This window comes from Thamnophis elegans, chromosome 5, assembly GCF_009769535.1.
Source record: "Thamnophis elegans isolate rThaEle1 chromosome 5, rThaEle1.pri, whole genome shotgun sequence".
NCBI classification, from domain to species: domain Eukaryota; kingdom Metazoa; phylum Chordata; class Lepidosauria; order Squamata; family Colubridae; genus Thamnophis; species Thamnophis elegans.
In genome coordinates this window covers 99,385,334-99,399,405 of record NC_045545.1, presented here as the reverse complement: position 1 = coordinate 99,399,405, position 14,072 = coordinate 99,385,334, and the positions used below count along the sequence as shown (strand labels likewise).

Here is a 14,072-nt window from a genome sequence, read left to right as displayed (position 1 = left end):
GAAGAAGAGAAGGGCTGAGGGAGGGGCTTGCTAGGCTTTTTATCACCTGTTCAGCCCCACCTCTCTGTTTCCTGTTCCTGTGTAAGAAATGTATTCTGATTGGTTGTCAGACTCCCATGGTGCCATGCAGGGGGCTACTCTCTAGGCTGTTTTGAATACAGGTACGAGTTCTCAGATGCCATGTGGAGAGTTGAGTAAAATCCCTTCCCCCTACAGCTGCAGTGGGGAAGTCTTTATTATGTAAAGTGGGCTAGCCTGGCCTTCTCAATGGCCTATTGACAAAGTGGGGATGGGCAGGAAGCTACAGGCAACTATTCTGTCTTTTAAAGCATGTTTCTTTCTTTTCACATCCAGAGAAATATTCTGCCTTTTCAATATTTCCCTAGGATATTTCATTTTTCTGGGAGAGGGCTGGATGATAACTTCCCACACAGGGAACATCATCACTGCTGGAAGGGAGTGGGAATCGTGGAGAGGAGGACTGTGGGGTCCTTGGTGCTCTCTGAGCTTGGTGGTTTTCTTGCAGGCGTTTCATGACCTAAGCAGGGAACATCATCAGCACTAGGCGGGAGTGGAGTTTGAGGAAGAGGAGGAGGAGGAAGGCAGGAGAGGAAAGGGAGGGGGAGATGGAGGAGGAGGTGAACAACAACAACAACTATGGGGTCCTTGGGGCTCTCTGAGCTTTCTTGCTTTCTTGCAGATGTTTCATGACCCAACTAGGGAACATCATCAGTGCTAGTAAGGAGTGTGATTTGCTGACAATTTATGTCCTCGTTGCTGTGTTTGGGGGGGGGGCAGTCTGAGAGATCCTTTGGAAGGGCTGTTTTACTGATGTCTCTGACAGTTTCTTGATTGGGACATGGCTTCCTTGATTGTTGGTCTGAAGTTGACCTTGGAGTTCATCTATGCTGATCTGAGTGCTGATGGTTGGAGGGGGGCTCGGGGGTCTTTTTCTCCTCTTTTGGGCTGGTGGCTGGCCTCTTACATAGCCTATTGAGGGGGTTCATGTCTTTTGGGAGAAACGTCCTTCTGGGTTCAGCTCCAAGTGGGGGGAAAAGACACTGGAAACACGGAGGCTGCTTGGAAAGATGGTTTGATGGTGGACAGGGCCACATGGCTTGAGCTCCTGGACAGAAAAGGGGGATCAGAGGCTTCCAGATGTTGGGTGAAGAAGAAGAGAGAAGCAGAGATGCTGAAAGTCCCTGGTTTTATGCCCTCTCTGGCCTTTGATCTTCAGCTTGCATTCTGATTGGTTGTCAGACGCCCATGGGGGCCATGCAGGGTCAGCTCTCTAGGCTGTGTTTTGAGTCCAGGTTTGGTTGAGCATCGCTTCTTCCCAGGTGCCCGGTGGTGAGAGGGATAGAGGGCTAATCCTATCATGGCTTAATCCCATCACCCTGGAGCAGAAGGGGGGAGGTCTTTGTTATGTAGAATAGACTGGCTCAAGCCTTTTAATGGCCCATTGACAAAGGAGGGGGCTATTAGGAGGGAGTCTGTTTCCTGCCTCAAAACACATTTCTCCATTTCTGATCCAGGGAAATGATAATATTCTGCCTTTTTCAATATTTTCCAGGATGCTTCATTTCTCCAGGAGAGGGGTGGGCTTTAACTTCCCACTTGTCTATGTGCTTCTAGAAATCCCATGACCCTTTTTGGGTTAGGACCCCTCAGTGGTAATTTTAGAATAACAGGGTTGGAAGGTACCTTGGAGGTCTTCTAGTCCAACCCCTTGCTTGAACAAGAGACCTGGCCTACACCATTCTGGACAAATGTCTTTTCTAAAAAGCCTCCGGTGATGGAGCTCCCACAACTTCTGGTGGAAAGGTGTTCCACTGGTTGATTGTCCTCACTGTCAGAAAATTCCTCCTTATTTCTAGGTTGAATCTCTCCTTGGTCAGTTTCCATCCATTTATTCCTTGTCTGGCCTCCAGGTGCTTTGGAGAATAGCTGGACCCCCCTTCCTCCTCTCTGTGGCAGCCCCTCCGATATTGGAAGATGCTCTCCTGTCTCCCCTGGTCCTTCTCTTCCGTAGATTAGCCAGGCCCAGTTCCTGCAACCGTCCATCGTATGTTTGAGCCTCCAGTCCCCTCATCATCTCAGTTGCTCTTCTCTGCCCTCTTTCCAGAGTCTCAACATCTTTTTTTATAGTGTGGCGACCAAAACTGGATGCAGGATTCTAAGGATGGTCTTATCAAAGTATTGAAAAAATGGTACTATCGCTTCTTGTAATCTTGATTCTATCTCTCTGTTGATGCAGTCGGACGGACGGACGGGGACACACACACACACACACAGACAGACAGACAGACAGACAGACAGACACACACACACGGATTTGGCATCAACCAGCAACACTGGCTGGGGAATTATGGGAGTTGAAATCCAAACCTCTTAAAGTTGCTTACATTTGAGAAACCCTGAGTTAGGATATTGAGACACGGTCAGTTAACAATCATTCCCCCACCCCAGGAAAACGTTTATGGGCACAGGCTGAGTGACAGGCCTTCTTTGTGGCAGCCCCCACCCCCTTTAAAATGTCCTCTTCCCCCTCCCTCTGCACCGTTCCTCTCCTGCTTGGGTTCAGAAACAAACAAAATCCGTCGAATTCCAAATCGTTGTATTTGGTTCATTGCAAATGGTCCTCAGGGGTATTATAGGGTTTTTTTTTTAAGTGAGTTGTTAAGTGAATCATGTTGTCGTTAAGCAAATCTAGCTCCCCCCCCCTCCATTGCCTTTGTTTCTTGGAAGCTGGCTGGCCCAGTTGCAAATGGGGATCCTGCGATCTTGGCACACCGCAGCCATCGTAAATACATGCAGCGTTGCCCAGCAGGCGCCTGGATTTTGATTACGTGACCCTCGGGATGCCGCAACTGTTGTCGGTGTGAGGAGTGGTTGTAAATCACTTCCCCCCCCCCCCCGTCGCTATTGTAACTTTGGAAGGTCAGTCAATGAATGATTGCAAGCTGAAGGACAACCTGCCATTCTCATAATTGTGGTTTTGAAAATTCGTCTTTGCAGATTTGGGCAGAGTGTAAAGATGGTAAATAAATAAAGACTGTTATGGCATCAGGTTAGCTGTTTTCATTTTCCTGGGCCTTTAAACTTTTCCTCTTTCTGACGTTCTTGAACCTCTGTAATGTCACTCCAACTGCAGATCACGTTCCTGTACAGATCCCCCCCCCCCCCCCCCGCTCGGAGACCTTGGTTAAATCAAAGCCACACGGCAGTCTGTTTCTGAGACTGTTTTTCTCTGTCCCCTCAATGTATTATGTAACAGAAACAGAGGTTAGAAAAGAAGAAGATTAAGAGAATGATTAATCATATAATAAATGTTTTTCTGCTATGGATAAGCTAATGCCAATATTACTATGTGACCATTATCAACGATATGCATATTATGATTGCTACTACGTTTATTACCTTTTTGTTATTCAAAACCAATTATACACAACACACTGTTCATATTGAGTTTTTTATGTTTATTATATATATATATATATTATATATGATAACGGATAAGAGCCTGTGGCCTAATGGCTAAGAAGTCTGCCTAGTATGTAATATAGCCCAGGTTCAAATCCCAGTAAGGGTATGGCTAGCTGATGAGAGCTAAATAGCTTGAAATAGATATATACTAGTCTCCCTTTATTTATTTATCAGCACAAATACAACATTTATTATATATATATATAATAAAGTTGGAAGGGACCTTGGAGGTCTTCTAGTCCAACCCCCTGCTTAGGCAGGAAACCCTAAACCACTTCAGACAGATGGCTATCCAACATCTTCTTAAAGACTTCCAGTGTTGGAGCATTCACAACTTCTGGAGGCAACTTCTGTTCCACTGATTAATTGTTCTAACTGTCAGGAAATTTCTCCTCCGTTCTAAGTTGCTTCTCTCCTTGATTAGTTCCCACCCATTGCTTCTTGTCCTACCCTTTATCAATAAAACATATATATTTTTAAAAAATGTGGATGGATTCTAGGCCATCTCCTTTATCAGATTCCAGGCAGGAGATCAATACACGGTGGTTAAAAAAAATAAAAAATACCACAGTTTCCAAACACCTGCAAATATGAGAAATCTGAGAGGCAAGTTCCAATGTCGTGTTACCTAGATATTTTTTTTTTTCTTCCTTTCCTTTGCCAGCCAAATCAAGTAGGAAACTGACTTTCCTATACTTGGCGAACGATGTCATCCAGAACAGTAAAAAGAAGGGACCCGAGTTTACTAAGGAATTCGAATCGGTGCTCGTGGATGCTTTTTCACATGTGGCCAGGTAGGTACCACACCTTCCTGCCTTGTCTGTTCTGCGTGTTGTTGGCTGCTGGATGTCAGATTTGCCTCGGTGCCTTTCATGGAACGACTTCAACGGAAGGCAGCTTGAGCATATGGGGTCCTTCTCCTGCTGCTGAAATATCATGTCTCCTGTGTCCCAAAGGTGGTTTTTTCAAGAGGCAACTGGGCTTTCTCGTTCTTTCTTTGAAGACCTTTCTCTTCTCATCCAAGGAGCTTCTTCAGCTCTGACTGGATGGTGGGGAAGGGAAGGATTGATTATCCTTGCAGACAGCTGGTCATTTGCATCCTTTTAGAGGGTCGTTGAGGCCACTTGGAGGTTTGCCTGTGTCCTCGGGGTTACCTGAGTGGTGCAAATGGTTCCTGTAGTCTGCAATTTTTCCCCCCTGGAAATCCATTCCTGCTCCCACCACATTCCCAGGGTCTTCATCCTCTCGAGTCCCGTTTTTGGCCTCACTGGCTTCCAGAAGGTGGGTGGGGGCCGGTGGGTAGGCAGGGCGATGTGGGCAGGGCAGCGTCGTGGTCCCGGGCGGGCCGGATTAATGGCTTCTGCGGGCGTAGTTTGAGGACCCCTGGTTTAAACATACCCTGGTACCTCGGTTCCCGTGGTCGATTAATTCTGGAAGGAGCGCTGAATACCAAAAATGATGAGTGCCAATCAGATTTTTTCCCATAAGGAACAATGGAGTGAGTCACGAGGCAGCCCACACCGACAAGTTCCAGCTTGTGCGTTGCATACCAAGCAACCGGTGAGCACCAGCACAACATTTTCATGTCAGAATTGCATTGAGTATCAAATTTAATGAGTTTCAAAGCGTTGAGTACCAAGGTGCCTTCTCTGTACTTGGGATAAACACTTGTCCAGTCAGCAAGAAAAAATTTAAAAAATTAGAATTCAAAAATTCGAACGGCAGACTTCCTGGGCCCCTACCTCTTTTTCTGCCATTTTCTTTCCCCTCTTTCTATGTTTTCCACATTTTAGATTAAAGGTCTTTTCCTTCCCAACTTCAATTAAGAGCAAGTGGTTAAGGTGCTGGCCTAGAAACCAGGAGACGGTGAGTTCTAGTCCTGCCTTAGGCATGAAAGCCAATTGGGTGACTTTGGGCCAATCACCAGGAGATGGGGAGTTCCACTCCCCGCCTTTAAGCCTTCAAGCCAGCTGGCTCATTTGGGGCCAGTCACCAGGAGAGGGTGAGTTATAGTCTAGATACTGAGTGACCGCATCCCACTTGCACAATTCTTCTCCTGGGAAAGGCGCAGTGGCCGCCGCGGGTCCAGACGATGTCTCGGAGTATTTATAGCTTCATTCTTTGCGATGCAAAGAAATGTAATAAATTGCGGGAGAGCAGAGAAGAAAGAGGCATTTGACGTAGGAAAAGGGAGAACCCCCTAGAAGACAGCAATCGACACACAGCGGCTAAACCCTCTCGTGCCCACACAGTGGCCAGGCGTCACAAAAGGCCTCCGTGCACCGCCGAATATTTTCAGATCCTGGGCAAATTCGCCTCCTTGACACGTTTGGAGACTCGAGAATAGCGGCCGGACGCCTGGCAGTGCCAATCGTCCCCTGTAGAAATAGCCGTACGCCTCCTTCAGATCCCAGTTGGCAGTTCTGTGTCGTTATGTCAGATATTCCGCAAGCCTCGTCTGTATCTGAACAGGCTTTTAAGAGAGGTCAGCATCCCAAGTGGTGGGGATTTATCAGATATTTCTCTCTCTCTCTCTCTCTCTCTCTCTCTCTCTCTCTTTCCCAGATTGTCTTTCTGCTTGACTCATTCCATCTGTCACTGGGTGACTCTTCCCTCACTGTGGGGCAAGCTATAAACCGAGCGCCTCCGTGTTCTTTCCTGGCAGCTAATATATTACGAGCTAGTTAAAGACTCGTGTGACATTATTTAGAGGAGGAGGAGGAGGAGGCCTTCCGCCCGGACGCTGTCTGAATTGAATTGAATTTATTAAATTTATAGGCTGCCCAATCCCGGAGGACTCTGGGCGGCTCATACAAAACAAGAAAAGAAAAAAATAAACAAAATAAAAATAAAGATTTAAAATTCTCCAACTCACATACGTTCTGATCGGGGCTGGAGCCTACATAATAAGGCCAGCAGCCCCAGGCCTGCCGGACGGAACAGCCAGGTTTTAACAGCTTTTCTGAAGGCCATGAGGGTGGGTGATGTCCGGACCTCTGGGGGCAGCTGATTCCACAGGGTCGGAGCAGCCACAGAGAAGGCCCTCCTCTGGGGGCCCGCCAGCCGACACTGTCCGGCTGACGGCGTCCTAAGGAGGCCCACCCTGTGGGATCTTATCGGCCGTTGGGAGGTATGGATCATGGGAAAGATGAGGAAAAGCAGGTTCTGGAAGGGGCTTCCCCAAGCAGGCACCTCCATATCTCTGGGGATTGCAGGCTGCTTGGGCTGAGGACGGACGTCACCCAAGGCATCGGGAAGAGGGCTGCACGTTTACAGTCGGTCCTCGGCTTATGACCATAATTGCTGCTGCCAAACGAGACACGTTGAGTGAGCTTAGCCCCATTTTACAGACGTTTCTTGCCACGTTTTTCATGAGTCCCTGCAGTTGTTATTGCAGTGTTTCTCAACCTTAGCAACTTGAAGATGTCCGGACTTCAACTCCCAGAATTCCCCAGCCAGCTGGCTGGGGAATTCTGGGAGTTGAAGTCCGGACATCTTCAAGTTGCCAAGGTTGAGAAACACTGTCTTAACTGCTCTGCCCCTCACAAAGGTGCCAAGTAATAGGCCCATAGCAAACAGAACTCCGAGGCAGGTAGATTCCTCGAAGGACAGTTTTATTTGGAGATAAATCTTACTGGCACAGGCTGGTGAAAACCCACTCTAAAGGTTCCCACGGTTTCCCACTAATTAAAAGTGGAAGTTTTTCCTCCGTTCCCAAAAAATCAGCCCCATGGACCAATCAAGGTGCTCTCTGGTCGCTTGGGAACTTCACTCCTCCTCTCTCCAGCCACCTGTGGGAATAATGACCTTGGTTCTCAGGAGAAAGTATTTTGTTTTGGCTACAAAACCCCAGCTCTCTCTCTCTTCCCCCCCCCTCCCTCTCCCTCAGCTCCAGTGTGGCATCCCTGAAGCAGCCTCCACAATGGCCTCGGTCAGGGCAGCTTCAGGGTTGACAAAGGGGGCTGGCAGATGAGAAGAGTAGGGTGGGTCGGGGGTTGGACCGGAAGACCTCCAAGGTTCCTTCCAGCCCTAGGACTTTATGGTACCCCCGTTTCCTTTTCCTGCCTTTGAAGCTTTGGGTCAGCGATTCCAAATATCACCCGGGATTAAATCGGGGCTCAACGCAGGCCTGACCCTTTGCCCTTCCTCCCCCCTTCCAGGGAGGCAGACGAAGGGTGCAAGAAGCCCTTGGAACGGCTGCTGAACATCTGGCAGGAGAGGAGCGTGTATGGCGGGGAGTTCATACAGCAGCTGAAACTGTCCATGGAGGACTCCAATAGCCCCCAACCCAAAGGTAGGTCCAGCCCCCCCTTTTTTTTTTCCCTCCGGGGAGACCTGGTCCTCCCAAGTGCGGGATGGAGTTATTGATCGATTTGATTGATTTAATGGATTTATAGGCCGCCCAATTCCCCAAGGACTCCGGGCTGCTTACAGAAAATAAATTTTAAAAAGGGAAGAGTTAAAAACGGAGGAAGAACACATTAAAAAAAAATTACTCTCTTCCGCTTCTCAGACCCCCCAAATCCAGGAACCTTCGCAACAAGCTCCTTTTGGGTTGAATCCAGCTTCACCGAGGAAGGAACGAAGGGAGACCAGGATATCGATCCGTTTCCAAGCTCTTTAGCTCTCGTCAGCCGGCTCTCCCCTTCTGGGATTCGAACCCGGCTAGCTGACGAAAGCTAAGTAGTTTGGAAATAGATGGATATCCTGGTCTCCCTTCATTCCTTCCTGGGTGAAATAGAAATCCAGCCCCAGGGAAGGCCCTGCTGCGCTCAATTTCCAGATTGCAGGTAGTCCTCGAGTTACAACAGCCTGTTTAGTGACCGTTCAAAGCTGCGGCGACACTGAGGGAAGCGACCCACGGCCCCCTTTTCACCCACTCTTTGGTATGGGAGTGACTTATGACCGTTTCCCGCAATTATGACCGTCTCAGTACAGGTAGTCCTCGCCTTACGGCCCAAGTGCCAAAAAGGGAGCATTTCGCACACACGAATGCACGCTTGTTGGAGGCCACAACCAGGAAGAGGAGCTGCCCGGGGGGGGACATGCGCCCGCTGGGAAATGAACTTCTGCTTTCCCACCTGCACAAGTGTGTCTTCTGGTTCCTGCCGCACATGCGCGTGCCCCGATCAGCTGGCTGGCGCGCATGGGCACGCTGGGAAACGGGAGACCAGGCACCCACAAAGGCCAGGTGATCGTCGTGTGCAGCCCAGAAACTCAGAAGAGGAACCGGCGACACGGCTCCATGTGCCACTTGGGGCACGCGTGCCATGGTTTGCTATCACGGGCATAAGGTTTCCAGCCTTGGGCCAGGGTTGGACTAGAGAGCCTCCAGGGTCCCTTCCAACCCTGGGATTCTACAATTTCCCTGCATCTCAACATGGATATCAGGCAAGGAAGCCTGTGCGGGTAACAAATAGCAATAGCAGTTAGCAATAGCAGTTAGACTTATATACCGCTTCATAGGGCTTTCAGCCCTCTCTAAGCGGTTTACAGAGTCAGCATATTGCCCCCAACAACAATCTGGGTCCTCATTTCACCCACCTCGGAAGGACGGAAGGCTGAGTCAACCTTTGAGCCAGTGAGATTAGAACAGCCGAACTGCAGAACTGCAGTCAGCTGAAGTAGCCTGCAGTGCTGCACTCTAACCACTGCACCACCTTGGCTCCAACAGTGGTTTTGGGGATGTGACTAGACCAGTGATGGGCCCTTGATGGGGGGTGGATCACTTCTTGGCTCTCCTTTGACCTTCAGTGAGTCTCCATCCTGAAGCAGCACATCTCACATCTGGCTGCGTGGACTAGAATTCCCTTTGCAATCCAGCACAGACCTGGGGGTGGGGGTGGGGGGAGGAGGACACCAGGTTGGGAAAGGTTGGTCCAGAAGGACACCTGAGATGCGAAAGAACCCTTTGCAGATGTCTCCTCCTCCTCCTCCTCCTCCTCCTCCTCCTCCTCCTCCTCCTCCTCCTCCTCCTCTTCCTCCTCCTCCTCCTCCTCCTCTTCCTCCTCCTCCTCCTCCTCCTCCTCCTCCTCCTCCTCCTCCTCCTCCTCCTCCTCCTCCTCCTCCTCTACCAGTGCTCGAGAGAGCCTGGCCTTAGAACATCTGGCCTTCCCTGCTTGCTGGGTGAAAGAGGAAGCTGTGGAAGGCAGCCAGGAACACCGAATCTTTTTGTAGGAGGTGGCAGCCGATGCTCCCTGGGCCAGCTCCTGCTTCGCCTTCCCTCGGTGCTGCCAGCTGCTGCGGCGGCTTCTCTGCCAGGCCTGGTTCCTGGCATCCCTTCTCCTACAGCTGCCAGCCATCTGCCTCCAGCTTGACACCTGCCAAAAAGCCTCCAAATTCTCATGCAGGTCGTGTGGTTTATTTGGGGGAGGGGAGGGAGGACGGGTGGGGTTGCATCCTGGCTGATCTGAGGCTTTGAATAATGACCGGAGGGCTCCCTGCAATGGCCAGCATCTGCTGCGTGTCTTGTGGGGAAAATCCCAGGTAGCTGCGGTCACAATTAGAATGGGATGGGATGGAATAGGATGGGATGGGATAGAATAGAATAGAATGAAGGAGAATAGAATAATGGAATGGAATAGAAAGAATAGAATAGAATGAAGGAGAATAGAATAATGGGATGGAATAGAGAATATGGGATGGGATAGAGAATATGGGATGGGATAGAATAGAATAGAATGAAGGAGAATAGAATAATGGGATGAGAATGGGATGGAATGGAATAGAGAATATGGAGTGGAATAGGATGGGAGGGGAGGAGATAGAAAGAATAGAATAGAACAGTGATGGGTAACCTTTTTTGGCTCGGGTTCTGAAAGCGTTCGCCGATACCCATAATTCAATTCCCCACTGCGCATTTCCCGTCCATGCACACATGACCCTCCTTGTTGCCCTCCCCCATGCATGCATGCACGACCCCCCGCCCTCCTGAAAACTGGGGAGGCCAAAATGGCTGGCTGGGGAATTCTGGGAGTTGAAGTCCAGACATCTTCAAGTAGCCAAGGTTGAGACACACTGGTATAAGGGGACCCTGGGCCCTTTTCAGCTTGTAGGTTGGGGTGTGTGTGTCTGTGTGTGTGCAATGCAGTGTTGAAGGGGGCCCAGAGGAGCAGAATCGGCTTGTTCTGGGGTGTGGGGCACATGGCGTGTCCTGGGCAATCGGTTACCTTGCAGGTCTCCCAGCCCCGTGGCCAAGGAGCTGTTTGAGGTCGGCCTGGCAGGCCTTCCATTTTTGCATGCCGGTGGCTTCTTTCTCAGCTGTGCCCATCTTCAAGTTGCAAAGGCGAAACGCCCCTTTCCCTTCTCAGTTACAGAGGAGAAGAAGTCCCTGAAGAGGACGTTTCAGCAGATGCAGGAGGAGGAGGACGACGACTACCCTGGCAGCTACTCACCACAGGACGCCAACGCTGGGCCCCTTCTGGTACGCGGGCAGGAGACAGAGCCACAGGCAGCCACCAGGGGGAGCCCTTCACATGCGCGGCAGGGCAGGGGAGCGGATCTCCTTCCCTTCCTCCCCCCCCCCCCCCAATCTCTCTCTCTCCTGCACTCCCATGCCCATCATTCTCAGCCAGGATTGCAGCTGATGGGGAGCAAGAGGAGTTGGCTGGAGACCCCTGGAAGGCCCCCCTGGGGGCTGAGGAGAAAGTGTTTCATTTGCTTAAAGCCCCTGGCCCTTCATTGAAGGGTTATTGCATGATGTCTCTCCACACTCCAGATAGACAGACAGAGAAGGTAGGGGTTTAGAGAGAGAGGTGGTAAATCAAAGCTAAATGGAGATGGAGATAAATAGAATAGATAGTCACTCACTCAGCAGAGGTAGGAAATTAACGGTAGAGATTATAGAGATAAAACAGAGGTCAGACATAGATGATAAGATAGATGATTGATAGTTGATGGATGGATGGATGGATGGATGGATGGATAGATAGATGATAGATAGATAGATAGATAGATAGATAGATAGATAGATACAGATTAGATAAAGAGATTAGATAGACATTAGATAGAGTGAGATATTATATAAAGAGACAGACAGACAGAATAGAAGGATGGTAGATGATAGCTAGCTAGCTAGCTAGATAGATAGATAGATAGATAGATAGATAGATAGATAGATAGAGATTGGATACATTAGATAAAGAGAGATAGAGATTAGATAGATATATAAAGAGACAGACAGACAGAATAGATGGATGGTAGATGATAGATAGATAGATAGATAGATAGATAGATAGATAGATAGATAGATAGATAGATATTGGATACCGATTAGACAAAGAGATAGAGACTAGATAGAGATATTATATAAAGAGACAGACAGACAGAATAAATGGATGGTAGATGATAGATAGATAGATAGATAGATAGATAGATAGATAGATAGATGATAGATAGAAAGATAGATAGATAGATAGATAGATAGATAGATAGATAGATAGATAGATAGATGATATAAATGGATGGATAGATGAGAGAGAGAGAAATAGTGATAGATACAGTTATAGAAATAGGTAGGTAGAAAGGTAGGTAAGTTTTATTTTTTGATTAAATTTTTATGCCATCTTTCCTATGTGATTACATAAGATGATAGATAGAAATAGATATATACATACATTGGTAGATGAGACAGAGAGAGAGAGAGAGAGAGACTTGATAGGGAGATGGAAATAGATAAGGTAGGTGATTAGAGACAGATCAATGTGTGTCTCCACTATCCGGCCCTTGCAGAGCAGCCCCTCCGAAGGCCTGGAGGACCTCACAGCAGGTGGCCCAGGTGCCCAGCAGAAGGAAAAGGGGAACCTGCCACCAGCAGGGTGTGATGGGAATTCTGGGGGGCATGTTCCCCTTTTCCTTCTGCTGGGCACCTGGGGCACCTGCTGTGAGGTCCTCCAGGCCTTCGGAGGGGCTGCTCTGCAAGGGCCAGATGTGTTCCAATGGTGGGCAGCTGTCACCGGGGTGAGCGGGGAGGGCAGTGGAACCTCATCTCTGGAATCTCTCCGAAATCACAGAGGCGGGAATTGCGAGTCCTGGCCAGGACAAGCCCAGTGATCTCCCGGTTCCTTGCCTGCCTGCCTGCCTGCCTGCCCTGCCTTCCCTGGAAAATATGTGGCACTTTGCAGAGCCCTTCACCCCCGCCCCTGGGGGTCTCGTGGCCCGTCTCCCCTTAAAAGGGCTTGAAAAGGCCCTTCCGTTAATGAGGAGAGCGGCTTCATCCCTCTGCTCCCTCTTGGAGGGGGCCTCTTGGGCTTCCTGGGATGGAGCCTCGGCCTTAAATTCCATTGATTCCACCAAGGAGGAGACTCCGCAGATGTGGGGCTTCAAAGGGATGCCGTGCGAGTGAGGGATCTGTCCGCAGGAGGAGATCTCTGGAAAGCACCGGCCTTCCTTTGAACTTCCCAGGCAGGCATCTGGCAGACACCCCGGAAAATGTCCCCCCTGTGGCCACGGGGCCTCTGGGCTCTTGGGGAGGAAGCCAACGCTCCCGAACAGGCAGGCTGGCGAAGGCTCCGTCATCGCTTGCCAAGTGGGTGGAATATTAAGAACTTTTGAGAAAGTAATTGAGGAGATCAACCCTTCTTTAAATATGACAATTCTGGGTTTTTCCCCCTTGCCTTTCATGTGTACAAGTAGCCTCAACTTACAACCATTCATTTAGAGTCCTCTTTTAATGTCCCCCGTAGTCCCTTGCGTCTGGGTAGAGTTGGGGCAACTGGATGGCTAGCAGAGTGTTTTAATGGCCGGATGCCCTTCCTGTCGCCAATGTGGAGTTTAGTTCAGCAGATATATTCTCATTGGGCCCAGAGAGAGAAATATCCGCCTCTACCTAGGATCGAACCCACAGCCTCCTGATGGTGAGGCCAGAGCTCCCCCTCTAGGCCACCTCTGCACCACTCGTTTCGAGCTGCAGTGGTGCTGTAAAAAAGCGACTTTAACGCTCAGTCCTCGTACTTACAACCATTGCCACGTCTCCCATAATCCCATGATCCAAATCCAGGCCACCGGCTTGTACTTAGGATGGGGGCAGGGTCCCATGGTCCCCCTTTATGACCTTCCCAGCCAGCATCCGACAGGCAAACCAGTGGGGGCGGCTGGACTCACTTAATGACCGTAGGATTCACTTAATGGAAAAGAAAGCCAGGAGGCCGTAAATTCTAGTCCTGCTTCAGCCTCGAAAGCCCGCTGGGCGACTTTCCTCCCCACTCTCTCAGCCCAGCCCACCTCACAGGGTTGTTGTTGTGGGGAATAGAGGGCAGGAAGGAAGAATATTAGTTATGTTGGCCCCCTTGAGTTATTTATAAAAATAATACTAAATAAATGAATAACAATTAGAGCAAAGAGTCCTCAAGCTTGTCATGACTCACTTAAGAGCCGCCTTGTTGAGCTGTGGTAATTCTGGGCCCGATTTTGGTCGTAAGCTGAGTCAGTCCCAAAGAAGCGACCAAGGAAGCCCCAAGCGGCATTTTTAAACCTCCCTGGTTCCTCCCTGGGAGGAAGGTTTTAGCGAGAGTCGACCTGGGCACCCCTTCCAAGCTCACGGGGCTTGGCTGAGGGTCACCTGGGCAGGTAAACATGCAGGCGGAGAG

The 14,072-nt window shown here is 49.6% G+C and overlaps 1 protein-coding gene across 1 annotated transcript in view; it reads left to right on the top strand.

Moving 5' to 3' along the window:
• The window catches only part of RPRD1B (regulation of nuclear pre-mRNA domain containing 1B), a 311,941-nt gene that overhangs the window by 290,246 nt on the left and 7,623 nt on the right, over positions 1-14,072 (top strand). Inside the window, exons 2-4 of the mRNA XM_032217917.1 lie at positions 4,151-4,280; positions 7,647-7,780; positions 10,797-10,909. Of these exons, the coding sequence (XP_032073808.1) occupies positions 4,151-4,280; positions 7,647-7,780; positions 10,797-10,909 (377 nt within the window). The remainder of the gene's footprint in view (positions 1-4,150; positions 4,281-7,646; positions 7,781-10,796; positions 10,910-14,072) is intronic.